Source organism: Ischnura elegans, chromosome 2 (assembly GCF_921293095.1).
Source record: "Ischnura elegans chromosome 2, ioIscEleg1.1, whole genome shotgun sequence".
NCBI classification, from domain to species: Eukaryota; Metazoa; Arthropoda; class Insecta; order Odonata; family Coenagrionidae; genus Ischnura; species Ischnura elegans.
In genome coordinates this window covers 28,009,857-28,024,733 of record NC_060247.1, presented here as the reverse complement: position 1 = coordinate 28,024,733, position 14,877 = coordinate 28,009,857, and the positions used below count along the sequence as shown (strand labels likewise).

Here is a 14,877-nt window from a genome sequence, read left to right as displayed (position 1 = left end):
TTATTGCTCAGAATAAGACCAAAGAAACCTTTTTATGTTGATTTCCTACACTGAAATAGTGAATATTTGTGAGGAAGATGGGAAAAATTTCCGTGGGAATAAAAATGCTTACATTACTCAGCGAGGACATTTTTTACCCTCCAACACTTGCAGTAATTAAGCATATTAAATAAATAAATGCCACAGGAAAAATCAAGTCATGAATCTGTCGCTTTCTTCCCACACTACAGAGGGAAAGAACCTTAAAAGTTTTTAATAATTATTTAAAGTTTTATGACTATGACTATAGATGGGAAAAATTTTTAAAATCATTTTCTTATTTTTTTGCCACAGCAGTTTGTTGAAAGGCCTGCTTCCTCTCTTAATTAATTTAATTTGGCAGTCATTTATAAATTCTAAACCACGGAGAGCATTGTTTTCCAGTGATAGGTTATAAAAAGGTCATTTATTCTTCCCGCCAAATTATTTTTTATTTGAAAATAAGACAACATAATGTCATTTTTTTGTCAAAAAGGCAGAATTTTTCAATTTAAATTCAGTGTTATTGAAAAATTCTGTCCATCTAATTTGTCAGTAATTACTAATGAATTTTTCAAATGAAATAATGTAAAGGTGTATGTGCAACCGTGACCTTTAATCAGTGGCGGATACAGATGGGGGGCGTGCGCCCCCCCCTTGCGGGTCCGCCTATATTGCCGAACATTGCAAAACCACAATTGTAACTTTTTTATATCATAAGATGGCATTGTCTTTTACATGTTTATAATCACTTTCAAATAAAATTTTTATATACTTTGCCTGTGACTTGATCATCTCTTAATATTATAAAAGTAAAGACAACTCAAGATATGTTGCGCCCCCCCTTGAGTTTTTTCTGTATCCGCCACTGCCTTTAATCCAGTTTGAACGAGCTAAGGTGGATAAGAACTTCTTACTAAGAAGACAATAGTCATGCACTTTAACTCAAACTTTTATCCTTAAAACGTTGTAAATAATCCTTGGGAAAAATTCCTAGATTCGAAGGGTAGATGCACTGTAATTTGTTCAGGGTTAATGAAAAGATCGCTTATTAAAAAAGCTGATGAGGAGAGGACGAAAAAAATGAAATAATCGGAAGAAAGGTTGAGCAATATTTTCCCCGATGCTATGTTTAAGCCAATTTTCCCAGAGTATTCAAAGCGCCAATAAATAATTTATGCCTCCACCGCTACGCATTTTATCTCTTCGCGGATTTCGTAAGCTCTTTACGCAAAGAAAAATATCGACAAGCCTATTCCAATCCTACTCGATGACTTTAGTTCATATTCTCATGGTGAGTCTATCAGCGTGGACCCAATGTTTAGAAATTCTGACAACGTCATCGAAGTAATGACGCCGAGAGCTATGTCTTCGGGGAGATAGTGAATCCTTATCTCACGGTCCTCTGCGACCCCGGCACTATCGAGATTCCCGGGGCCATAGGTCCTGACTCGGCAGAAGTCGTCTGATCGTCTGTTCACCCAAGTGCACGCACGACAGTGCGAACAAACACACCCACAAAGACCTCTCTTCATTCATCCTCCTCGAAAGCAGCACTCACTCCCAAAACACAAACCGAGTCCACTCAAACAGACATTATTAGGCAACGCGCGCGCGGTCGCATTTCACGCGCAGCATACACAGGATGTATCTTATGGACTCGGATCGGAAAATACTTTTTGTGTAAATATTGCGTGTTTGAAACATTTTGGTAACGCTGTGAAGTACAGAGTGCCTAAGAGAAAAAATGAAGATCTGTAAATAACTACCAAGAAAATCGTGGGTGAAACGAAAAATGAGGCTTGTAAGCGCCGAGAGGCTGAGTTTCATTGATTATATTAACGAATTTCTGAGTTAAAATTATCTGAACAGAATAAAGAAAACGAGCTACTCAGCGATATTTTGACCGCGAAAACGCCAAAAGATAGTGGGAGGAGACAGGCTTGAAAAGTCACACAAAACATTGAAAGACCAATGAATGAATGACCGATGTGAAATGATACTCTTGAGAGAAATTTCCAAAATTATGACACGAAATTTATGCATCAGTAAGAACAGAAAATATACGATTAAGAGGTATGAAACGAAATATTTTTTCCCCCGGTGGACCGAAAAATAAACATGAAGAGTTTTGAAGAAAATGAAGAAACTGTAAAAAACGGGAAGAGGAAGGACTATTAGTCTCGAATTCATGAGGGTAGGTACTTATAATTATTAAATAAAAAATATGTTTCAGAACAGCAAAGAAGTCTCCTCATAAAATTTGTAAACGCGGAATGGAGGTATAAATACATTTGTCGAATCTCAAAAGCCGTTTGAGAGCAGCCTCCGCAAATTTTTGCTGAAAATTATATTAAAATTTAAGGAAATTAATTGGGCTAAGGGGTCGTTATAATGATGGGAGGACAATCTTAGACGTACTATCTCCAAGTGAACTACCCCGTTTTACATTTTCCCCTCCTAAACCCCACGAAATTTTTTTCTGGCTACTGCCTAGCGAGAGAGCGCATTAATTTTCCTCCTCTTAGACATTGCGGTTCTCACTCAGGATATCGAATGAGTTTGACGATAAAAGCTCGTTGATGAAGAATTGTGACTCATTAATGATGAAGACTAAAAAATAACTGCAGCAAATGCTACTTTCTCCACCTTGATCAAGATTGCATACGTTATCTGTCATTAATTAACCTTAAATTTAGTTCGCGGTGCATCTTTACGGACTTGAAGTCCTATTTTCTGTTTATACCTGAGGGAAGCGTGAATCTTGAAGGGATCATCTTCATTCAGAAAATATCCACCGTATGTTCATGCGATAGCTTTGAATTTCCGAAATTCAGAAATGACTTTTGAATGATGTCTTGTAAATTGCAAGTCACCGTGACCATCAACCGACCTTGGGTCATATTTCTTTTGACAGCTCGTGAGTCATTTGGAGGTTAGTACCGCTGAGTAATTACTACGATGGTCTTTCCCCTAACACTATCCTCTAACATTAATTCATTATCAACGATCACCAATATAAAGTTTAGCCAGCGGTATATCTCGATGGTTATAATGCAGGCACTCAACAGACAGTATGTGTGGCACGGGCTGATTCCACACCAGACATGTATGAATGAATTTCCCTATGCATAGATGTGGTGGTATAATTTGTTTGTATGCGTGACGTTTTCTGGACCGTGTGGTGTGCATGTGGAAATCCTATCGCAAGCTGGTGATTGATCACCCCGTGCCAAACACCCAAGAGATGGCTCGCGGTGTATTATGTAGATGTAGATATAGTTGCAGCACTCATCCTGGACTTAATCAGAAACGCGGTCGCTTGCCCGACACATCTACATCTACATAATACCCTGCTAGCCACCTCTAGGGTGTTTGTTAGAGTGTGATCAGTCACCAGAATGCAATTGGATTCCCACATGTACACCACACGGTCTAAAAAACGTTACGCATACTAACAAATTATACTACCACATTCATGCAAAGGCGAAAATTGCGAACTACTCATTAAGGTTATCTGCCAATAAAACTAGAATACACTAAACATGCCGTTAGAAATAAAAAGAAAATTCAGAAATATGCATTAAGATATATAAGTTAGTAGGCTACACTACAAGTCATCTAATTTACTTGTAAGTTCCAACGCTGCCGTTATAATCTCTTATTGATCGTTGAAAAAAAGATATTCTGAATCTATCTGTTCTATGTTGGCGTTCGTAAGATATGGTTAACTTCTTCAGAAAATACACTGCTATTGAATTTATCTGACACATGCCATACTCAAGACAACGACACGCGGTTAGACCAGGAACAAGGAGAGGGCTAAAAACACGTAAATGACGTAACGCACGAGGGCCAGGAACCAAGTACCTTAACTTTTACGCCTAGTCATCCTTGGGAGGGGTGTGGAAAGGAAGGTACAAAAAGTAGGATGCGCCGCCGCGATTAGGAGTCCTCCGACGCCTCCAGGGTAAGGATAGGGTCGGAAGGAGTGGGAAGGGAAGGGAAATTCCGCGCCCGTGAAAAAATAAAATTATGTGGCGCCCAACGGACGCCTCGCGAAAAATTTACATCTATGTATGTAAAGCTCTGCGCGCCGCCTCTGGGGTGTTTGGCATGAAGTGACCAATCACCAGCATGCATCACGCTGGAGGATTCTCTCATGCTCACCCGACGGTCATAAAAATATTACGCATAATAATAAAGATAAGCGCACATTGTGTCGTACTGTAATTTATGCAAAGGCAAAACTTGCCAGCGGTTAGTAAATCCATGCAAGGTTACAATGGAAAGATAAAAATATGCAACGAATCGTCCTAGGTAATGCTGCCATTAATTTTATTAATTGAGACACCATTGCTATCTTCCATAGTACGAGGAAGTAATGAGAGTACGACGATATACGAAGGATATTTTTCGCGTCGTCTGAGGAAAAAAATCTTCTCCTTATTTAAGCAGTAACTTTGGCGCCAATATTTTTCCCTACGCTCCTGTAAAGTCTCTAACTCGCCTAAAATATTGGAAACTGCTTTTTTATCGTAACAACTAACCACGAATCTGAAGATGTACTCTATTGATTTCAGATACTAGCCCGACTTCAGGTGAGTCTCACGCACTAACAGAATACTCCAAGCGAGGCCTTACTACATTCAGGCAGCTTATTTCAATTTTTTTCCTTCCATAGTTCTAACCGTGCATGGATTTGCTATACGAATTACAAACCAATGGCAAGTTTTGTCTTTGCATGAATATGAATTTATATTTTGCTAATAGATATGCATAATATTTCTAAGGCCGTGCGGTGTGCATGTGGAGGTTCTCTTGAATGCTGCATTTTGGTGATTGGTCTCCCCCTACCAAATACCCTAGAAATGGCTCGCAGGGTACAATGCAGTTGTGGTTGTATATCTCTTTCACCTTTCTATGGCATTTACTAAGGATTTTTTTTCAAATGCTAGTTTACGTGTGGCTTTCCCGGATACGTCGCAGTTTGTATAGGTATATGTATGTGAATACCCCACGAGTAATCTCGAGTGATGGAGACCCCAAAGTATTTTACGAATTAGTCGAGGTTTTAGTGCGATAACTTCCCTGAATAAAAAGTTCTCCCAGAACATGTAAATGAGTCCGGACTCCAATGATGTCACCAACCCATGAAAAGTGGGCGGCAATAATTGCGTTTTCTTATTTTAAAATTCATCTACATCTACATAATGCCCTCCGAGCCACCTCTAGGGTGTTTGGCAGGGGGCGATCAATCACTAGCGTGCAATAGGATTCCCACATGCACACCACACGGTCCAAAAAACGTTACAGTGTTCCAAGGCGTCTCAAATACGAGGGACGTTTTTTTTCAAGCTCCGATGGGCCATGAACAGGAAACGAAATCATTGATTAAAAATTATTTCATTTATAAGTATTGAGCATACTTGTGGTGTCCTTTCGACATAAATGTCTCGGCGATTGAGGAATTGGTCGTGCCCGTGGAGTATCTTTACTATACCTTCTTCATAGGATTTTGCCGCCAATGACTTCCAATGACTTCCAATTGCTTTTGACCTGAAGCTCATCGCCCGTTTGAAAACGTTTCCCTCAAAACCAGATCTTCATTTCAGCGTAAAGATGGAAGTCACACGGCACTTGGCCGGCATTGTACGGTGGGTGATCGAAATTATCCCATTGAAATTGCTCAAGGACTAGTTGGGCTACATCAGCGCTGAGGTCTTTGCCATGGATCAGGGCACTTCCAGAAGTCAGTATGTCTCTTCTTTTGTTTTGAATGGTAGTGGACGTAATGTTTCACACTCTAGTCACAGTGCATTTAAAAATTCTCTCTTATCGGCATAAAGGCCAAGACATGTCAATGCTGAAGCCATTCGGCGAGTTCTCTGTCTGCCTCTCCGCGGTGCACACTTGGCGGGAGAATCAATTGAGGCAGTGTTGTTAATGAGATTGCTACTAACTTTAAGCGAACAACTTGCGTGCAGAAATGACTTGAGCGCGTGGTGTGGAGGGTGCGCAGTTGCCCTATCCGCGCAGTACCCGCCTGTCGCTTTTATGGTATTTTGCTGTGCAATCGGTGGTTGAAAAATAAACGGCCATGTTAGAGCACACTACTATTTGACTGATGCGATTGCCATCTTCCTGCTTGCATTATTTGAAGTGATGTAAAAAGTTCAAGTTTTGTAAATGTATTAAAGGTAATAGTACTGACGCAAGGGCGTACCCAGGATCAAAACTAAAGGGGGGGGCAGCCATGGTTTTTCAAGTTGTAGGTAAGATTTAAGCATGGAAAAGGTGAATAAAATCAACATTTTAAGGAAACTGTAACAGCTCATTATTAGTTTTTAAAATTATGTGCTTGAAAAATATTATTTTCCTTAAAGACAGCGATTTTTACTTATGGGGGCGATTTTTGCTTCTGCAGCTGACCCCTCCTGTCCCTCGCTGGGTACCTACGCTCATGTACTGACGTATCCTTCATGGCCGTTAAAATTTTTTATAAACTTGCAGTTCTTTTGGAAAAGTCCCTCCCTCAACTCGGTTGCACCCAAGGCTGCTGAAATTCAGTCCATAGATGTGACGAGGGAATAAGTCTCAGATGCTCAAAGCGGAAAGTACGCGTATCCAGGGAAACCTATGCCACTCCCGATTGGGGTTTCCTCGGTAGTCTACAAGCGTGATTTGTTCCTTCTCCCATTCATCTCCCGGCATACATCTACATCTACATAATACCCAGCGAGCCACCTCTAGGGTGTTTGGCAGGGAGTGATCAATCACCAGCATGCAGCATGCAATTGGACTGCCACATGCACACCGCATAGTCCAAAAAATGTCACGCATACTAACAAAGTTTCTGAAGGGTCTGGTTCACTTGCTAAGACAATGGCGTTTATTTTCATATTGTTTACATCTACATATAAATTTTACCCTACTAGCCACCTACAGAGGTGCTTGGCAGGGAGTGAACCGTCACCAATGGAAATTTTATTTCCATTGAATTTTATACTATCGAGGAAAGAGTTAGGACTTAAAAATATGTCCATTAGTATTTTATGCGAACTATTTATATTTTCTATTAGTAATATTGAAGATGAGGTTTTATTGCTGGCCTCAGCCTCTGGTTACTTTGCAGACACTATGAGTGCTCAGAGTAGATTTACTCTGAGCTTCAACTCTGCGAAATGTTAACTGTTATACTATAAGTGTGGAATGGGCTGTTCGCCACACAAAAATCTGATGCGGTAGTTCGAAAAAGATACCCTTATTTTTCCATATCTCAATTCACCTGATGCTTTTCGAGCTATATACGGCGAAAAAATGACGGCCTAAACAGTTTCGCTTGCAAGTTGACGTCCTCCTTCCGAGTGGTTCACTGCCTGTCCAACCAAGTACGTATCCACCTTCTAGTCTCTTCATTAAATGTCTCTTTTCTCCCAAAAAACTCTTTCTCGATGAGGTAGATTACCTAGGCTGTGAATCACCGCACCAAATAGAATAATAATCACTTCATAAAATCCAATGATCGAATAGCAACGTGAAGTATTTTCTTCGTAGTGAACCTGTGCCATTTCAAGGCTAAAACTCTAAATTAGATATCAATTTTATCCGCAGGCTTGTTTATTTTACTTGAGCTTTGTATTTGGGAAACCGAGACTAATAAAAGGAAGTGGGAAGGGAAAGGGAGAATGACAGAGAACGTATCGTTGGGGACGAATTTAGCTGCCATGATCGGGGATTATCTGTTAAGAGATTCTCTCGCCAATACTGATGAGCCAGGGAGAAAAAAATGATGACAATGTGTAGAACGATCCATTGACTCTAGGCCTCACTTGGAGTATGCTGCTAGCTCATGGGACCCTTATGAAGTAGGGATAATAGCAGAAATCATTAGAGTACAGCAGTAGAGGGCTACCAGCCTTATGATGAGTTCTTATGAGAAAAAGTGTAGCGATTCCAATGTCGATGGCTAAGTTCTAACAACACGTATCTCAAAAATAGCAACTTTTCAGGAGAGCAAAAGAAACGATTTATATATTTAATTTCACGCTGAAATTAAAAACCGAAAATTCACGAAACCGAAGAAAGAGCAAACAAAGAGTTGTTTTTTGCTTGAATTTTATTTTTTAATGTCATTATACTCTGTTTAAGACACGAATTTCAAATCGACCAAATTTTGAGACACGTGCTTGTTTGGTTTTTGGTGTACAATTGGTTTTTATCTCTCACGTTATTTTAATTTCATATTAATTGGTGATAGAATCTCCTTCCAAGTTTATTGGACGGTAAGGGATTCCGTAGTGACTAAAATGCGTCCATTACATTTGTTTCCATTGCATATAATGTGCTGAAAAGGGGCAAGGTAACTCCTAAACAATGCATGTAATTACAGGCCTGATTATCATTTCTTTGTTTACCAACTATTTGACCCAACACCCACTGCCCCATCACCGTTCAACGTTCAATGTCAGTGACTTAAACGCTCAAAAACAGTATTAAATATCGATTTCATCTAGAAACTTACTTCTCTCGCTCATCTTGCCTAACAAACCCTAATTTATCCTCTACTTTATCCACCTTATCTCTAACATTCCTCAATATCAGATCTCAAATATGCGCATGGAAACAATTTTAATTCTCTTCTCTTATCATTATACTTTCCATGACATTTATGCGCACCGCTGTTCTTCCTCATCTAGTCTTTACTCTACGCCTCTAAATGAGGAGCCTGTCCTCAACTATGATCTACTGAAAGATATACTATTAATTTATCAATTCTCCTCTAATCGATATCTTTGCTGCCGCCTTTACCATCGTGCTCATTCAACGTGTTGGCCAACATTTGATGACTGCACTTAAATGAGTGATATAAGTTTTCTTTTCATAAGCCTCGATCTCATGTGTGACTGACTTAAGAAAATATCCTGTTTTCAAAGTTCACTTCGCGTAGATGATGTCAATAGTTCACTCATGCACTCGTCATATACTCTTGTATTACATGCAATATTAGATAACTGTCGCCAAGGAGTTGAAAAAATACAGAAAATATTGCAGCCATTAGATCAATAGTAATTAAGTTTCACAATGAGCGTAGAACTAGAGCTACATCCTGTTGACTAATTCTATGTTTTATAAACTAAGAATGAAACATGATAAATTCACCTCGTGGCTACATCAGTCATTCAACCACAGTTCATCAAACGTTGGTCCATAAGGGTCTCAGATTTAGATGAAAACTTCTGCATGGGCTTATATCAACCTTAAACAAAATACTCGTAGGCCGTTCGCGAAAAATCATTGTTTGCGCGTTTAATGCGCAATTTAATTTTTTAATTTTAATTACAATTTTTAGTTATAAAAACCTGCTTTGTATCATATCATTCTTTCTACTTCATCACCGAATTGTCGTATAACCATGTTTACAGGTTGTTTTAAAGCCAAGACTGCGTAAAACTATGAAATCGTAATGCTCATAAAATGTTTTTTCGAAAAATATTTTCCTCACAAAACAGCCCCGGGAAATTTTGCTGAAGGTGGATGTTTAACCGTACAGAAGTCATCTTCAAAATTTGAAACCCAACTGAACAAAAGCTTGTTGAAATGAGGTTGAATACCAAGGAACAGAACGTAGAGAAGATAAATCTGGAAAATAACTAAACGTATTGGAGTACGTGCTTATTAAATGGCAAAAATAGACCATCATGATAAAAAGGCTACTATAACTCTCATTAATCGACGGTTGTTATTATTAATTCAAAATGTGATTAATAGTTATGATGATGATACTTGCATATTACTAAACTAAGCAATTGAAACGGAAAGATTTCGGATTATAGTTAGAAAATATGTTATGGAATAACTCAATAGTTTTACAAAATATATTGAGTTAATAATACAAAAAATAGACTATTTCAACCCCAAAAAATATTTTATCAAAAGAGCGCGCGTGTCCCAGCTCAAGTCATGATTTGAAGAGCGCGCCTTGCGTCCAAGCGGTTCCCGCTCTAGTTTAACTCTTGGCCGGTAGGTAGCAGAAGGATCGCTCCCGCGAAGAAGCCTGTTTGACTGTGAAGGCGCATAGATGGAGCAGTCGGTAGCAGGACTAGCTCCACGAAGCGGCTATCGAGAGATGGGTTGAATCAAGTTGAACACTGGCAATAATCTTTTGCTGGACTAATCACAGTAACGATCGAGAAAGGAAGTTAAGAAGGAATTCTTAAAGGGTCAAGCGTTAAAAATATAAAATTTTATACCGTATAATACACTGATAGCTAAAAATGGAATAAAATGGTTCGGCGGAACATAAATGCGTGTTTTATGAATGGGATGTCTTTAAAATTGTAGAGAAAGTGGTGGGATATTTCTGAGGCGAAGAGGGTTATAAACTCCCTTAGCAAGAGTTTGTTAGAGCCAACCAGGCAGCAAAATTATTGCACATAGCTTCTAACACATAATTTTTTCATTACAAATGGCTGTTACCCAATCGCAAATAAAATGAAAAGTAAGTGAAAATTGCACTTGAAAACTGAACGCAAGCAATAATACAGCAGCCCAAGAGCTTCCAAACGTATATGATAATATTACTATCCATTACATCGAAGTTTCAGGTTTTATCACAAAATCCACCCTTGAGGTAAATTTTAAAGCATATTTTCTGAATGGTTCACACATAAAATGCTCTCACACATTCAAATGTGTGAGAGCATTTTATGAGGCATTTTATTAAGCGCAACGATATATTTTTTCCAACTGCAAGATAGTTTTCGCGGATTTCTCAGCAACGCGAGAGTGTCTCGCACATATTTTACGAAATCATCACGAACATGTATAAACAGGCATTTTTAAGGCTGAACCTATTAATTGTCAGAAACCATCACTTTCGTGATGGCGCTAAAAGAAACGCATTCCCAAAGCTTTCAAAACACTGTTAACACATGGGATTCTCGAGGGCGGCGGAGTTGAGAGTGTAAAAAGCCCGCTTTTTTCGTCCAAGGGAGAGAGGCGGGCTGAAAGCTGAGAAAGGCAAGAGATCCCAAATGGACTTGAGGGAAGGTCGTCCCTACTACACAGCCTCAGTCATCTACCAGCTTCGTCCATCGGCCGCAGAGGGGTCCATGGCGCTGCGAGCTCGGAGAGGCGGGAGACTTCAACGGCTGCTGGCTTTGAGGAGGCGGAGGAGTCGAGAGCGTAGGTGAGGCAGAGTATCTGCCGAGGCGGACCAGTCTTGAGCCGACGGGCGTTCCGAAAGGATCTCACTCCAACCAGGAGAGGAAAACCCCGCCATAACCTCGCGCCCCACACTCTTGGAGAGCCCTCCGCTACGCCCAACCCAACGGTCGCGGCCCTCGAGTCCCCGAGAGGCGAAAAACCTCTCGCGCTCTAAGATAGTTGGAACAGTGTTTGCGAGCCCATTGCAACCCCGTGACCTATACTCGAGCCAAGTTTTTAAAATCTAAATTTCAACCTATCCCCAATTGAAATGTGATATTTGACTTTAATTTCATCAGGAGACTTCAACGGAGGTGTGAACTCTTTTCGTCCAATCATTACTATTTATCCACCTTGCTCGCAGTCATTCGAAAAGGACATATCTATCCGGGATAAGTTCGGCGTTGTTGAAAACAGTGCTCATTAAAAAAAGGATAAACAGTGATTTTATTTCGATCCGGGGAGAATTTTGTTGGCGAAGACTACTGAGCGGCGAGTGAGGAAAGTGTCGTGTGCTCCCGTTACCAGATGCACTTTTGATTCGTGAGGAATCTAACGCGTGAGTGGACCTATCCGTTTGCCCTTCCATTCCCTTTTCTCCGAATCAGTCGCTCTGTATCCTAGGTGAGTGAACGCTAAGAAGTTTATTCAGCTAAATAGGTGCTTCATTTCTAAATATTTTTTAACAAAATAATACAATTTTTTTGGAGTTTCACTAAACATCGTGTGTTAAAAAGATATCTGGTCTGGGAAAAGAGGGGTGAAAAATCGAATCAATGCGAATCCAGAGAATACACCGAGCTGAGGCCCACGAGGAATGAACTCAATGCTCCAGAAGGTGAGCGCAGTCGTCGGTGTAGGGGGCGTGGGTGATGTGTTTAGCAAAGCGGCCGTCTCTGTGGCAGTGCCCAAGATGACCGCGGTGGCCGGGACCAACCGCATCTACGCGGGCGTGGGCAATGGAGTCTCCCATCAATTCGGCTCGCTGCAGCACTTGCACGGTGGCGAGGCCGCAATGGTGCAGTTCCTCCTCGGCGGCGACCACGACGGCGCCACGGGAGACTCCCTCGTCGGCGTCGACACCAACAACAACGGAAACGAGGTGACCGTGGTGCTGAGTACGGTGCAGGACACGGTTATGCGGGAACCCGTGGCCGCGACCACCCGGGAACTGGCCACCGGTCCCTCCGAACCTGCCAAGGAGGAAGACCCTAAGCCGTTCCCGGTCCCCAGCGATGCACCCGCGGCAGAACCTCAGCCCCCCGTGGAGGAGGGTCGCCGAACCCGCGGGGCAAGTGAGAAATACTCCCTTCGGCCCCGCTCCATACAAAACCGAATGGAGACGGAGCTGCGTCGCCGGGGAGGGCGGACCGCAACCTCAAGCGTCGAGAAATCCGCCCGCTCTGGCGGTTCGGCCGCCGCGGCCGCGTCGGAGGCCCGCGAGGGTGCGACGGTGACGGCGGCAGGGTCCGGCGGTCGGTCAGGCTCGGGCGGCGGTCGTCGGGAGCCCAAACCCAAGCAGAAGCCGCCGCCCCTCAGCAAGTATCGGCGGAAGACGGCCAACGCCCGGGAGCGGAGCCGGATGCGGGAGATCAACCAGGCGTTCGAGACCCTGCGGAAGGCGGTGCCTACGTTCCCTGCACCGCTCTCCTGTTCCTCCTCGTCGTCGTCTTCCTCGTGCTCCAGTTCCTCCGGATCGCCGTCGTACGGCGGGACCAACAAGGCGAGCGAGAAGCTCACCAAAATCACCACCCTCCGGCTGGCGATGAACTATATCGAGGCGTTGGCGCAGATCCTGAGGGAAAAGCCACGGGAGGAGGATGCAAGCCTCCTCTCGCCCTCCTCCACAACCTCCTCCACATCCTCGCTCTCCTCTGCCTCTTCCTCGCCGTACCTCCATCAAAACCTCCACCATCACCACCACCCGTACCGGCAAGACGCGCAGCCACACCCGGGTATCCACCAACAGGCGCCGCTGCCGTCCCTTATACAGCTGCCCTCCCTGCTCCCGCCCATGCCCCCGCTCCCTCTCGGCACCCACCTCGGCGGATTCACCTCGCACCAGCTCGCCGGATCGGCCTTCGGCGACGCCTCGTCCGGGTGCGGCAGCGACGAGCTGGGAGACTACGCGACGACCTGCAGCGACCTTCTCTCGGACGACGGCTCCACGTTCGGCGGCGGAGGGTGCCGGGGCGGAGGCGTGGGGGACCCCTTGAACGTGGACCCCTTCGAGGACATCATCGGGGACGGGCTGGACATCCTCTTGGAGTCAGACGGCGAGTCGCTCCAATTCCATTCGGACCTCAGTGAGCAGTCGACGCCTTGATGGCTCCGGGTGAGGTCGAGAGGTCGTCCCTTCCCACAGCAATCGTTTCGCTTACCACCGCACTGTCTTGCCTAACGGTCCGCGCACGACTTCCGGGGGTCATCCGATGGACGTGTGGCGCCCCGGCGCTGACCGCCTCTTCTGGGCTCCTCGTTAACGACGACAGTGGCTGCATGATGGAAGTTCAAACGCGTGAGTCGCTAAGTTGCTCCTGCTCCTCGGTCGATTCGCGGTGACTTATAAGTGTGAGGCACTTTTTCAAATGACCCGAATAAGTTTAAGTGCGGTAAAAACTGCTGCAGCCTTCCTCGCTAGTGAATGTTTCCTTGTTTAAAATTCCCGCACTGAAGTAATTGCATTGCTTAGAGACAATGACTCCGTCCAGTTTCAAATAGCTTCGAGTGCATTTACTCCCGCGTATAAATATATATTTTATATTAATTGTATTTTAATTTGTTACATATTTTATTTTAAATGAGTTTTTGGGCCTAGTTAAAACAAGGTTCAGTGCTGTGGCAGTGTGCGAAAAAGCCGCAGGTTAATTTCGCGAAAACATATCAGAAGCTTATTATAATTATTATATTATTATGTACAATGCGCATGGAAGATATCTCAAGTACTGAGAATAAATTGTTGGACAATATGTGTGACTGTTCAAAACAGCTCTGAACATAAGAAGACAATAGTTATTTCATTGCAGTTAAACAGAGCAAAAATAACTACTCAGCATCCGCAGATACCTCGGTGAGTTGTGAAATGTGGTCTATTTTATTTCTCCAATTCCTGTTTGTTAAGAGTTTTTTATTGCAAGATGAATACTTAAACATGAGCACCACTATCTCTCATATTCGAAGAGAAAAATATTGGTAAGAAAAACTATTGAAAAAGAAAAAACTGCTTGGAATGCATAAGTCAAAAAGAAAATGTCTCAATAAAATATTTTTCCCCATGAAATGCGTTCTTTATTTTCATGCTTTTCCCAAAGAGATGATTCCCGTTATTCCATAAATTTTGTCTTACACTGCGAAAAGTGCTTCATTTCAAGGTGTATTATAACGTGTGCCTATTAGAAAAGGCCAAATTTTGACTAATAAGTGTCATAAATTTTCATTTTGATGGAAATAGATCGTTCAAAATGCGAACTTAGAATGTAGGTCAATAGGTGGGCAAATAACGGGCATAACGGTACATTTTCAGTATATCACCCATAACGTTGTGATAAACTTTCGATTTTTGCTCGAGTCCTTATTAACATTCTGCTCCCAAGTGATTTTTGTGAATTGAACATATTTTCAGTTTGATGGGACAAAACTTTTTAAAATACA

General features: G+C 42.5%; 1 protein-coding gene across 1 annotated transcript; it reads left to right on the top strand.

Annotated features, from left to right (window-relative positions):
* Positions 1 to 11,204: 11,204 nt before the first annotated feature.
* Positions 11,205 to 14,506, top strand: LOC124153494. The gene has a single exon (XM_046526696.1). It carries the CDS (start codon positions 12,044 to 12,046, stop codon positions 13,550 to 13,552), a length of 1,509 nt encoding a protein of 502 aa, XP_046382652.1. The 5' UTR covers positions 11,205 to 12,043; the 3' UTR covers positions 13,553 to 14,506.
* Positions 14,507 to 14,877: the final 371 nt, after the last annotated feature.

Excerpts from the sequence above, each read along its gene's own strand:
- LOC124153494 (XM_046526696.1), top strand. The coding sequence starts at position 12,044 with ATGAACTCAATGCTCCAGAAGGTGAGCGCAGTCGTCGGTGTAGGGGGC.